Here is a 14390-nt window from a genome sequence, read left to right on the forward strand (position 1 = left end):
GCATGTTTTCTATGTATGACGTTCTCAATATAATTCATAATACCACGTTTATAATGAACAACGGTTATGGTTATTGTGTTATTGTGTTACAAACGGTGTACGCACAGAACAGAGGGGCGGGGTGAGCAAAGCTCATTATCATTTAAAGACACATGCACTTAAACGGCGTGCTGAAAACAGAGCTGTTTTGACCACGTAAAATTAGTGTTTTCTTACAATACTAATGAGAATTTTTAATTAAAGTATAAAGCCATATCTGTCAGAAGGAAAGCAATATTATGTTTACAATATTAAAACAGTAATGAAATGCTAACAAGTCTTAATTGATATAATTGTTGAGGCTTTTATGAAACCTTATGTTGAGAAAAAAGTTAGTGGTGTTATTGATTGTCACTGGTGTTATCGTCATGTCACTGGTGTTACCAGCAGCAACAGTAACACCAGTGACGATAACACCAGTGACAAATCTGCAGACAAAATGGCATATCTAAGATGGCGGCCACAGTAGCTCAAACCACACTTCTTAAATTGTAAATAAATCACTTAATCATGCAATTTGAAAAATTATATTAATAAAATTTCCTTTCCCCTTACTATAAACTGTAGAACACCAGTGACACATCTTAAGTCCTCGCATGAAATTATCAAATTATTTATCAAATTGCTAAAAGATGAAGAGAGAGTGCACAGTCATCATGTGCTTTTCAAAACAGCCACACCTACAATGAACCTTTGACCCAGGAAGAAGTTGGCAAGGATGTTGATTTTTTTTCAGAGTGGTGGTTTTTATAAATTGTAACACCAGTGACAAGAAATTGAGGGACAGGTATTCCCTGTAAATTATTTATAATATTTAGTTGATATTTTAGTTAAAAAAAATAACTATATACTAAATAACTATACTACTTCCCTTTGTATTATGACATTTAAAGGGGGAGAAAAATATATTTTTTAACTCAAAATATGTCACTAAACCACGACTCCTGACCCGAGGGACAAGCCAATTTCATGGTACTGACCGTGTTCTACAATATATATAAAAAATAGTTTGCAATATAACTGTCTTACATATGTTTTATTAACAATAAAACACTTCAATTAAAACAAAAAACATATATTTTGTGTCATTATCTGACAATTTTAAGTGTTTTTCCTGGTGGTTGAGGCCGGGACAGGAAAGCCACCATTTTCGTAGAATGACCCACCCTCTTCCTTAAATTTTTATGTTTTACATGTATTTCATACCCTCATCCTTCAATATTCTCTAAATCAATAAGTCATTCCATTCAATAATTAATTTAGGCACAAATCACCTCTGGTTCTCCACAGTCACACTCCTCCCCTTCCTCTACAAAGCCGTTTCCACACTTCTTGCCCCCGACCAGATCCTTCATGTTGGGCATGTTGAACAGGCACATTCCTCCACCCTTCTGGAAATAGTTGTCCAAGTCTTTTTTGCTACAGCGGCTGAAAACTTTTGGAAACGGGTGCCTGCAGACCATTTTAGAAAGGGATATATATCATTTTTGAGCATACAAATGTTTGAAAACAAAAGGTGCACTAATGAAAATAAGCAGGAAAACTTCCGATGTACATAAACAACAGTCAGCCATAGACATTGAGGTCAGTGCAGTTCATTAATATTGGTAATGAATCAAGTAACAGGATTAGAATGAAAGGTTTTGATTTAAAGTGGAGAGATAAATAGTGAGGTTTTCCGAAATCTTTTTCAACTTTATACCTTGGACAAGTCAAAAACCCTTTCCTCCTCTAAGTAATCTCCGCTGATCTTTTTTTCTTACCTTTCCTACTGCAGGGGCATGAGAACCAGTGGGCAAACAACTTACTCTACTGAAACTACTATCCTTGCCACGAGTGATGTGCTTATGTCAGCCAGTTGTAATCTCATACTAGCATTATCTTTTTTTTTTTACTTTTTTTTTTATCCAGAAAAAAGTTATTTTAGGCTTTTTTTTCTGGTTTATGTCTTACTTAGCTCTTACCCAGTGAGCTAGAAACTGCTGTACCTTCAACATTGGGATTCCACAGGGCTCAGTGCTTGGGCCCCTTGCTGTTCTCCATTTATACTAGATCTCTCAGAACGTTTCTCCAATTGCATTGCATCACTGATGTGCTGACATTATCTTGTTCCCTCCTGTCTCTACAGTGGCTTGCAAAAGTATTCAAACCCCTTCATTTTTTTTCCCACATCTTTTTTATGTTACTGCCTTATGTTAAACTGATTTAAATAAAAACATAAATATAAAAAATAAATTTCTTATAAATAAAAAACTGAAATAATTACATTGCATAAGTATTCCTAGTCTTTTCGAGGACAGTTGAAATCTAGCTCTGGAGAATTCCAATTTCGCTTGTAGATGTTACTACACTTAGGAGTTACATACAGGAGTTAACCTGTGGCAAATTCAATTGAATGGGTATTATTTGGAAATGCACACACCTTTCAATAAAAGAACAACTGAAAATGAATATCAGAGCAAAAAAAAACAAAAAACAAGCCATGCGGTCAAAGGAACTGCCTGTAGAGCTCAGTGTCAGGACTGTATCAAGGCACAGATCTGAGGAAGACTACCATAAATTCTGCAGTATTGAAGGTTCCCAGAAGCATGTAGCCTTCATAATCCTTAATGGAAGAAGTTTGGAACAACCAGTTATTCTGTAATTCCTAGAGCTGGCCTCCTGGTCAAACTGAGCAATGGATGGAGAAGGGCCTTGGTTAGAGTGGTGATCAAGAAGCTGATGGTCTCTCTGGTTGAGCTCCATGATCATAGAAATGGGAGAAATTTACAAAAGGACAAACAGTATGGTGGCAGCAAAATATAGAGTTAGCCTTAATGAAAATCTAGTCAAGAAGAGTATTCAGAATCTCGGACTGGGCAGAATGTTCACCTTTCAACAGGACAATGACCCTATAAGCACATAGCTAAGACAATGCAAGAGTGGCTTTTGGACAACTCTGTGAATGTCCTTGAGTGGCCCTGCCAGAGCCTGGGCTTGAACCCAATAGAACATCTCTGGAGAAACCTGAAAATGTCTGTCCACCGACAGTCCCCATCCAACCTGACAGAGCATAGGATCTGAGGAAAAGGATGGCAGAAAATTGCCAAAAGCAAATGTGCTAAGCTTGTTGTCACATCATACCCAAAAAGACAGGCTGTAAAAGTTATTTGACTAAATACTGAGTTTACGGTTTGAAAACTTATACAATGCACTTATTTCAGTTTTCCTGTTTTATTAAATTAGCAAATTTAGTAAAAAAATTAGCAAGTTTTTTTTCCCTTTTTTTCTTTTTTTCTTTGTCATTATGGTGTTTGGAGTGTAGATTGATGTGAAAAAATAATAATTTAAAGTAGTTTTCAAGGTACTGTAAATCAGAGTTCTCAGAAAGGATGTCAGCAAGCCTTTGTGATATGCATCTATCATCTAAATAATTTTTTAGTCTTTATCACAGAAAGGGTGAAAATTGCTATCATGCAATGCCATCATAGATGGCGCCATATCAAACTTGATGCACATGGTATCTTGTTTACTTGCTAATTTCTTAGGTATCACACAAAAAGAGGTTTCCTAGCAGATTTTCTAAAAGCCTGTGTAGCTGAAGTTATATCCCAGCAAGCCAAACGAGCCAAACAACATTGCAACTGTGATTTCAGCCAGCACAGTTTTTTTTTTGTGCAATATACTGTACACTACTGTACATTTGTTTGAGAAAATACAGTAAAAAGTAATATTTAAAAATGTTTACACTTTAAAATGTTCTAGTTTTAGTTTTTAAATATACTTTTTTTCAGGATAAATAGAAAAAAAAAAATTTTAAATAGAGAATAAAAAATATTAATGTCTCCAAACTTTTCGATGGTAGTCTACATCAGACGGTCAGTGAGGCGTAAAGGTGTGAAATCTGAAGTGGAGACTAATATTGCTTGACTCATCCTTAGAGACTCATCATTAGCAACTAAGTATGTACCTGTACAGTAGCATCTTGTCTATGTATTAGTTCAGTAGTGACACAATTAGAAGTTAAAATTATTTGCAAGAGCTCCAGGGTTCTTCGTGTAATTAGCATGTTTTCTGTAATTACAGTACCATGATTTGTGATCTGCATTATAGGTTATTTATAAAAGGAAGCATCTGCTAAAGGCATCAATGTAATGCAAATGTATAAGAGTTTCAGTCTTTACCCTGTAGCTGCCGCCATAACACATCCGCCCTGATCAGCAGTGGCTTCCACGCAACAGCCCTCATGGTCGTGACTCATGCCAAAGTTGTGGCCGATCTCATGTGCCATGGTGGCAGCCGCCCCAATGGGTAATTCAGAATGGTCCTGGAAGAAAAGATAATTTCATCTACCAGCTATAACAAACATCACAATAAATGAAGTAGCAGTTCAAGCACTGGTTTAAGAGTCTATCTAAAATGATGGATTCATATACAGGATTAGAGTATTTGCCATTCTCACAGCCATGCAATAGATTAATTGTATTTTATGCTTTAAATTGGTCATAAAGGCTATTTGTAGCCCACAGGCTTCCATCGTTGCTGTGCCACAGTAGGTAAATGGCAGTAGAAGCCCAGAGGACATCACTGATCTCAAAAGGCATCTTTGTTATGTTACAATGATGCCATAAATTGTAAAGAATGTTGTTCTTTTGACCTGCAGGTGGTAATTTAAGTACCTTGGCTAAGGGCAAACAGAATAGCCTTTCTTTTATCTTCATACCGTGACACAAACAGAAATGCACACACAGTCACACATATTTCTAGAAAAAGCAGAGACAAAGAGATGTCTCTGCAAAGGGTATGCAGTGTTGATTTTTACAGACGCCACTGATAATATCTCAATATAATATGACACGCAGTTGTATTACAAATGATTTTCTATATCCAATTTTTTTCCCAGGAACCACACTGTCCTTGTCAAAAAAAAAAAATTGGCCCGTGTAAGATAAGGGATGCTTTCTCAAACCCTAGTCATGGACAAGACCACACATAAATTCCAACAGTGAGTCTATACTCTCACACTGTAAAGAAAAAAAATCTGTTAATTTGTTTAAAATGTCTTAGTTACTATTGTAACCACCGTTTCCTGATGGAGGGAACAAGGCATTGTGTCGAAGTACTGACCCTAGGGGTTGCACTTGGGAGCCCCAAACACCTCTGACACCTCGGACATACGGGTATAAAATAAGGTACTCATTCAGGTTTGTGCTGAGGAGCCGAGACTGTCAACCATTTCAGCAGGTTGTTCGGTGTTGTGGCAGGAGGGACACAACGTCTCGTTCCCTCCATCAGGAAATGGAGGTAAAAATAGTAACCAAGACGTTCCCTATCTGTCAGTCACTTCAACATTGAGTTGATGTACTGACACTAGAAGTCCCTATGGAGCTAGCAAGCTACTACATGCCAGGTAACAAGTGTTCTCGCAAAGTTGTAACCTTCCCAACACCCCACACAAGAAACTTCGACCCCCGTACCACGATGGGGCGGTAAGGACCGTACATTCAGTGGGAATATGTCACTTCAGCGTTTCTTGACCTTTTCTCTTAAAAAAAAAAAACGTACAGCTGCAGAGACCTGCATTGGCGACAGAGCGGGAGTGGGTTGGGTATGGGTATGCCTTATCCCAAGACAGCGCTTGCAAGTTCATCACTTGGTCCCTAAAAGAGGCAGTGGGATCTTTGGGCACATAGCCCAGCTGGGGTCTCAGGATTACATCAGAATATACCAGAGCGAAGTCTAGGCACGTTTCGCTGACAGAGAACACCTGCAGGTTCTCAACCCTGTTGATGGAAGTGAGCAGGGTCAGGAGGGCTGTCTTTAATGAGAGGGTATTTAACCCAACTGACTCTAGGGGCTCAACAGAGAGTCTACAGAAAGGTCCCAGGAGAGAATAAGGTGTGGAAACCTGGATTTTTACAAAGGTCTATGACCCATGCAATGACCAGGCTTAAGGGGAGACACCCCAGGTGAATAGAAAAAAAACATAAAAAGATATCAGCATGAAACTTCCCCAGTTGATTACTAACATTAAGAAAAATCTCTTTTTTATTACAAGTTTTTTGAATATTTATGTTTAAATATGAAAAATATATATATTTTTATATATAAAGAATATAAAAAAAATCGCTAATTTACATATATTTCACTCTCTGGAAATGTCAGAGCACGTCACGTGAAGCATCTGAACGAATCACGTTGTCAGAAATTGACACCAGCCAATGAGATTTCGCTTTTAGAGTTAAATGCCCCATTGGACTTTCACGATTGGTTGTTGATAAAAAGGAAATGACCATATTTGGATCCGACAACATTGTACAGGAGAGATAGAGAGCTTTCCAACGTTATATATGATGACAGGGTGCAGACAGCGATCGCGGAGCAGCATGTTGATTTAGAACGCCAACTTTTGTTGAATTTAGGAGAAATCTACAGACGAAAATAGACAAAGTGTAGTAAAATACACTTTTTTCACCACAAGTCTGAAAGAAGACATGTTATTGAAGACAAATAGTCCAAAATCTCAAAATTGACCAGTGAAAAAACAAAACAATGTTTTTGTCTGCCGTGTCTCCCCTTAAGGCTGCTTATCATCAGTGTGGAGCCAGTCTCTGGTTACAGGACACTAAGGCAGTCCCTCCTTTTCCTTGGAGGACTTAACCTCCTGGCACCTCTTGAGGAACCTGATAATCATGCTTTCTTAAGGATTTTAAGCCATTGAATCCTATTTGGGGTTCTCAGCGCTGTTTGGCGAGCAGGTGGCTCCAATGGGGAAGGACTTTGGCGGCGGACAGACGGGGTGTGGGACCTGGGCGGCCTGCTCTTTAGGCTGGCGGCCGGGTCTCACCGCAATATTTTATCACCTCTGTCTGTAATTTGTTTGTTTGTTTTTTACTGCTGCTGCTGGGTAAAAATCCTCCACAAAATCTCCTTGCAAGATGATGTGTTGCAAAAGTGTCCTTTCTCAGCATCCTTCATCTCCTTCATCTCCAAAGAAAAGTGGACATCGCTGGACCAAATGCCTGTGAAATCGGTCAAATACTCACCCTTTAATTCTGCGATTTACAACTCATCCTCATCTTGAGAAATTAGGTTTGCCTGCAGGGAAACTGCTTAACTCATCCATGAACTCAACCGGGAGAGACAATTGTGCTGAAGAATGGAAGGTCTGTGGAGACTCACCCGGTTGAAATGCTTCCACTGGTACCCTCAGATCGCCCTTAGCGCTTGCAGCCGAGGCCTTGTGCATAGTAGCAGAAGGACCAAGACTTTCAGTAACCGAGGTGACATTCTGCTTAGTAGGAAAACTGACCGCAATGTTTCCATGGGCACGTTCTTGCAATGAGAGTATGTACTATCCACAAAACCAGCTTAGCATGGGCATGGCCTAAACTGCAGTAGTGATCGTGGCCATCTGATGAAGCTGTCTGGTGTTGACCACATCCAGAAATACACAGAAAATATTGTTAGAAAATATTATTTTTTGGAAATTTTTCTTTTGTTGGTGTGCATTGAAATGCAGTAAGATGGGAAGCATTCCATGTCTAATGGCGCTTTTCCATTACCAGTACCAGCTCGACTCGACTCGACTCGACTCGGCTCGGCTCGCTTTTCCATTGCAGACAGTACCTCCACAATAGTACCTGGTCGTCATAGCGACGCCGCAGGAAACTGCCGTGAATTAATCTTCTACGCGAGACACACCCGCTACCCACACACACAGGACAATGGAGGAAATCGAGTGTATGCTGTTTTTGGATGTTTTTGTTTTGCTGTTTTTTATTCAGGATACTCCGTCTGGCGCGTGCAATGATGACGCATTGAATAGTGACGATTCTCTCTGACCAATCAGCAGTCTGCCGTGTTTTCACATCACATTTTAGTATCGCCTCAGCTCGCTTAGAACCTCGCCGGAGGTGGTACGAAAAAAAGTACCTGGAAGCAGGTACAGGTACAACTTTTACACAGTGGAAAACCAAACAAAGCCGAGTCGAGTCGAGTCGAGTCGAGCGTACTGTGTAGTGGAAAAGCGCCATAAGAAGGTATGTACCCAGCTTAAGTTATTTGGCAACCGTGACCAGATCAGTAAACTTTCTGTGTTCCTTAGGAACATGCAAGGAATTTCATACCCGCATATTATCCCCCTCCTGGAAACAAGGAGTGCAAGCACCCTGCTTAGCATAAGTGTATTTTTTTTAATTTTGTGTTGCAACCATTTAACCCTTTGGTGAACTGTCATGTCAGTTGGTGGGTGCACAACAAAAGATGGCAAAATAGACAGCCTTGTGTGAATTTGCCTGCCATAGAGGAGCATATTACACCTGCAAGAAGTCAGTTACCACAGGTTTCCATGACTTATGATGCTGGATGGCCATTTGGACAGTGTGTTTGAGTACACGGTTGAACCTCTCTGCAGCACCATTAGCTGCCAGGTAGTAGAGAGAGGAAAGATGGTAACGAATAATTCTTCCTTCCAGAAAAGCAGAAAAAGCAGCAGATATACTCAATGGATTTCCATTTCTATACTCAATTTCCATGGCGGCTGAAGACTGATGACAGAAACGAAACCACAGAATCCATAAGTGACAGTGTGAGTAAAGGAGGCCTCACACCATTTGCTGTAATAGTCACTTAATGTTATAGCAAACTTCTAGTCAGATGTATCAGTGTCAAATGGCCCGACTATGGTTGTCAAAAGTACCGGTTCTTCGGTATCAAGTCGGTACTGAAATTTTGAAAATATGAGGATACCAGCATTCCTGAAGTACCGGTAGTCAAGTCACCTTCATTTATATAGCGCTTTTTACAATACAGATTGTTTCAAAGCAGCTTGCTTTACAGTGAAGCAGCTACAGGTAGTATAGACTGTACTGGATATATTCGGTACCCGCTGACAGGCGGCTGCTTTCAGTCGTTTCCGTGTTTATCTAAGTGCAGGGCTCCAGACTAACTGACCACAAAAAGACTAGCAGACGCACGGTTTCAATTACCATACACAAAGACACACACTGAAGCACGCGTGACGTTCGCTGTGTTATCAGCCTCTTCCACCTCACTATATGAGGACATGAATGCACAAACTAACTTCATCTCCAGATTCACTTCATGAGCATTTTACCTTTTCATTTGAGAAAAAAACTATCATCACATCATACACCCACAGAAAGTTCTTCACGGCAACCCGTCAAGATAAAAGTTTGGTTTAACTTGAAGAAATTGACAGAAATATATTGGGCTACTGTTGTACAGTAGATTTAGCTTTACTATTAAACAGCATGTGGCCTTCAAATGTTTATATGTATTATTTACTTATAATGATTACCATCATAAATAATAAATTCATTGAATTTAATTGAATTTTTTTTTTCTTCAAATAGTTAAATAAAATACTTAAATAGTTCCAACAGATTTTGCTGTGGTACCGAAACTGGTACAGAGAACCGTAAAATTTGAATGGTATTGGTACCGACTACTGGAATTTTGGTATCATGACCCTAGGCCCGCCATGGTCCATCTGGCAGCGACACCGACTGGAGAGGAGTAGGATGTGACTTGACAGTTTAGTCATTGAGCTGACACACATGACAGGAACATACAGCATCATGAACCTAAGCATCCATCCCTGGCCACCAATAGAGATCACAGAGACGTTGTTTGGTTCTCACCTCACCCTGATGTCCTTCGTGCGCTATGGAGACCAGCATAGAAAGAAGAGAAGCAGGTGCAATCAGCTGTGAGCTCTGGAAGACCAAGTTGTCCTTAAGAGATAGCTCCATTCACAGTTCATTGTATGGCAAAAACTCAACATCTAGTCCCTTGGGTGAAGGAGGCCAACCAACCATTTGAAATGTGTACGAAGTTTGGTTAGTGCAGGACAAGAACCGCATGCCGCATCAACATCAGCTGCAGACAGAGAATTACAGGCAGCAGATAGAAAAGAATCAAACTCCTCTTCAACATCATCAACAGGAGCTGGAGAAAACAGCATTATCTGCAGAAGTAGACAAGGGCAAATGTGACCGATAATCAGCAGGATCAGCATTATTAGGACACTGGTTTGCTGGAAGTGACACTTCTTCACTGAGCTGTAAGCCTGCAGCTTCTAGTCATTGTAAGACCGCTTGAAGGTTTGGCTTTGAGAAACTATGCCAACTTTTTGCACGTGCTTTCAATGCATCCTCTGCATCATTATACAGCCACCTGTACCTGTTTTAGGCAATGAGTAGAAAATCTGTTGTACCTCTGTACCAAGACAGTGAAGCAGTTCGGCTCTTCGTCTTTCATCCAACCAATTATCCCTTTTTGCATCAATAACCAGAAGGTCATTTTCAAAATTCAGCAGCCATGTGCTGAACAGCATAGCAGGCTCACCAGGGCAAGTCAGGAAAAAAACTCAGGAAAAGGCACATTAGAAACAGACATCTTCGTGACCAACGATAGCGAAAAAATGCCTAGTCCTCGTCACCAATTTGTGGGGTTTGTCAGGAGTTAATAAGCAAAGAAACACACGAGACAGAAGTAGAGAACTTCATCCATCTTCTTTACTCTTTCTCTCCCACACGTTACGTCATTAACCAACACTTCACAATACCTATAGAGGCCAATGAATTGTCTCGCACAAATTGCAAAACAAGGTGGATAAGTTAATTTTCAAGCACCAATATCTCATCATGTAATACCTGAAACATAGTGACCATATTTTTTACAGTGAATTTCTGGCATCCACAGCTACCGTTTTTATCCTAATTTTTAATTGGATATTTGAAAAAAATAGCAGACAGAAGCGGTTCGAGTACAGGTGAAGGGGCAAAGAAAGCCAATCCACTTCTCTAACTCACTAGTAATGCCTGTAACCACAGTGACAGATAAAGACAGTAAATATCAATACTTTGTAGTGTGTCTTTTTGACAATGTGACATTTAATTTTTACTGTTTGGCATTTACACTGCTTTTATCCTCTCAGATACTACATGTGGTTAAAAATCATCACATAGTTACTCATAATTATAGAAACTATGCTATTGTGTGAACATAGTAGGTCAGCCCTTAATGATCCAAATTATTAAAATGTAATATGCAACCATTGTTGACATGTATAAAAAAAAATGTTTTTTTTTTTCATGTACCTCATTGATCTCAGTAGGACTAAGCAGGCTATATTGATGTAATGTGGAATGAGCCCACCCATGTGTAATATCCAGAAGAAACGCTTCACCCCTCATTGGTATTCTGCGAAGTGCTCCTCTCCAGCCACACAAAGCAATAGAGCCAATAAGAGGCTAATCAGGTGTGTTGGAGCTATTGATCATTTTATCAAATCCCCTCATGAGCCATACACAAACACACAATCTATACACACACTGTGTACAGCCTGTTCCAGATGCAAGCATGCACGCTTTCTTACCACGTTGATGCCGCCCGAGTTCTCGTGACTGCACATGCCCTCCAGCGGAGCCATGCCAATGGTGGTGCCCTTGAAAACCACACCACTGCAGGGAAAACAATACAGAATTTCAGCTTTGATATCAATAAAAATGCATGAGCCATTCTTTGAACACACACACACACACACGCACGCACGCACGCACGCACGCACACACACACACACACACACACACACACACACACACACACACACACACACACAAACACACACACACACACACACACACACACACACACACACACACACACATGCACACACACACACACTAAAGGAAAAAAAAAACCTGTATGATTTTCTTTATTTCTTTAGCAGAACACAAAAGTAGATATTTTGAAGAATGCTGGAAAAACCAAACACTTTTGTTTACCATTGACCATTACAAATAAAAATAAAATTTGTTCCACAGAAGAAAGACAGTCATACAGGTTTGGAACGTCTACAGGGTAAATGTAAATGACAACAGTCAATTTTTCTTCCCATTTTTGTGTGAACTATCCCTTTAATAATGTATAACGTACAATAAAATCAAGCAAACTTAAATACATTTTTTAAAATATACTTCATTAAGAATAAGTTACAGGACAGTCTTGTTTTAAACATGTGCACAGGGTTGGTGTGTATTGTGACTAACGTGAGTAGTTGGGCATTGTCATGTTTCTTGCGGGATTTGAGTTTCTGTCTCCACTGAAGAAAGGACCAAAGAGTTGAATTTGGTTCCTCGTTGATAATGCACTGGTCATGTTCTGTCCAAACCTCTAGACCAATCAGAGGCACACGAATGTTCAAGACTCTGTAGAACTGATCAAACCAAACCAAAAAATTAGGGACAAGGTACAGACATCAATACATTTTGCATTCAGAAAACAAATATGCACTCTAAACAGTCAACAAAACCTTTGAACCAAAGAAATGCACCAGGCTTGACATACCTTATCTACATAATTAGCAATTTCCATTATCCTCAGTTTAGTTTTGTGAAGGTCCTTGTTTTGCTTTCTGTACTGTAGAGACACGGCAGGAGGAAAATTGATCGAGACAAACATACAAATGCATGAGAAAATGCAAAAACCTGCTACAGAGAAATTTGATTAACTAAATACAGCTGTAATGAAATCTTACATAACCTCCTGCCTCTTTTGGCTTTTGGTGAATATTATACAGATTCAATGTAAATGTATGAAAGAACTCAATCAGAAAACTCAACAGAATGTAACACTGAAAAGATTGTCTGCATGACCCTCATGAAAATAAGAACTAAAAATTGAATTCACTGATAACTTCTTGAAAAACTTCTTATAGACGTAAGATATCATCAAATGGTATTGACAAAAAAGAGAGTGCGTGCGAGAGAGCGAAAAGGCTCTTCCGAAGCTCTATATTTAAGCAACAATTGCTCAGTGACCACATTTGAATGAGAAAGTAACACTAGGCTTAAAGCACCAGTTCTAAAGCAAAGTTTATATAACTCGGTCTGTATTTGAAGCTCTAAAGCCTTAATTCCTGTGGTGAACTTTTCTGGGTGGAAGTTTCTAATTAGCAGAAGTGAGCGTGACACAGGCATCATCAGCTTACCAGTGTGTTGTCAGCTACTATATACAGTTCCATGTACTTTGTAGTACCCCAGGCATTTCGTCTAACCTAGGGGTGGGGATAAATACAGAAACAAACAAACGACAAGCAGAAAGAAACGTTAATTGCTGGAGGGTAGGATTTATGGATTTGTTTCTCTAGTCTCTTGCGGCTTGTTTCTTCATGCATACAATAAATGTCTGCAACAATTTGACAAGCGAGGAAGTGACAATTGTATTAAATCACACATATTGAATTTAGTATAAAATAAGGATTAATTTAAATGCTAATTGTCATCCATGCCCACATTTTTTTTTTTTTTTTTTTTTACAAACTGACTAGAAAAAGCTCAAAGACTGTATGCAATAATATTGTAGCAATATTGCTTATTTCTTACTGCTTGCCGTCACTGATGCACTTCACGTTCATTTTTATTTGCATTTTAATTGATGGGTCTAATTCACTCAAAAGACTGCTTTGGCATAGTAATCACAAAAGTGTTCAGTCGTCTCAAAGTGACAGCTAGCATTTACAGCAACCAAGCAGTAAATAAAATGAGAATGAAACAATAAAATAAGGGGAAGAAGAGGATGTGCATAATATAAATCATCTTCATTGTCAACCAAACCAAAGGAAAATAAAAGTGCAAGTTAATAAATGTTCATAAGCAATAAAAATCAAAGCACTGCACGCCAAAACGAGTCTTGTCAGGAACTCGTTTGTATGACTATTAATGGGAATCGCACGGAATTTAATTCCAGTTTAAATTCCAACGATTCCTTTAGTAATGTTTAGCTCCCCCTAATTATATTTCAGAAAAAAAAAGAAGAAAATAACTATTTAATAATAATAATAATAATACAAAAATACACAGTGACTGTCTACACATATTTTGGCAGGGTCCTGCTTATGTACAAATGCAGTATGTAGATGTACCTTTGAATATTTTTACTATGTAAAGAATGTCACGGACTCAGAAATGCACAGTAGCTCCGATATTGCATTGCTTTTAGTTTTGAGGACACATTGCAAACTACAAAAAGCCAAGGAGAAACCAAGTGAACCACTGTCATTTGTTCTAGAAATCAGATTCCAAGGCAAAACAATGTCAATATGACTGTACACGAAGGATCTGTGACATTTAAAGGCTAAAAACCAAACAGGGACACACTGTAGTACATGCTACTATAGTATACATGAACCTCAAAGTTCAGGACCTTTGTAATACAATAGCACCAGGAATACATCATCATTGAGGACATTGAGAACATTAGTCCACACTTTTTATTAATTTATGGACCCTCTAATTCTCATTTGTAAACAGCTGGCCAGTTTGATGACTTCACTGCTTAATGAG

General features: G+C 39.0%; 1 protein-coding gene across 1 annotated transcript in view; it reads right to left on the reverse strand.

The window, feature by feature from the left end:
• adam19a (ADAM metallopeptidase domain 19a) overlaps window positions 1–14390 on the reverse strand; it is a 116042-nt gene that overhangs the window by 32151 nt on the left and 69501 nt on the right. Inside the window, exons 7-12 of the mRNA XM_084109561.1 lie at window positions 13037–13102; window positions 12394–12465; window positions 12096–12262; window positions 11423–11507; window positions 4203–4345; window positions 1314–1491 (exon numbers count right to left, since the gene is read on the reverse strand). Of these exons, the coding sequence (XP_083965687.1) occupies window positions 1314–1491; window positions 4203–4345; window positions 11423–11507; window positions 12096–12262; window positions 12394–12465; window positions 13037–13102 (711 nt within the window). The remainder of the gene's footprint in view (window positions 1–1313; window positions 1492–4202; window positions 4346–11422; window positions 11508–12095; window positions 12263–12393; window positions 12466–13036; window positions 13103–14390) is intronic.

Source organism: Abramis brama, assembly GCF_963993115.1.
Source record: "Abramis brama genome assembly, chromosome: 3".
NCBI classification, from domain to species: Eukaryota; Metazoa; Chordata; class Actinopteri; order Cypriniformes; family Leuciscidae; genus Abramis; species Abramis brama.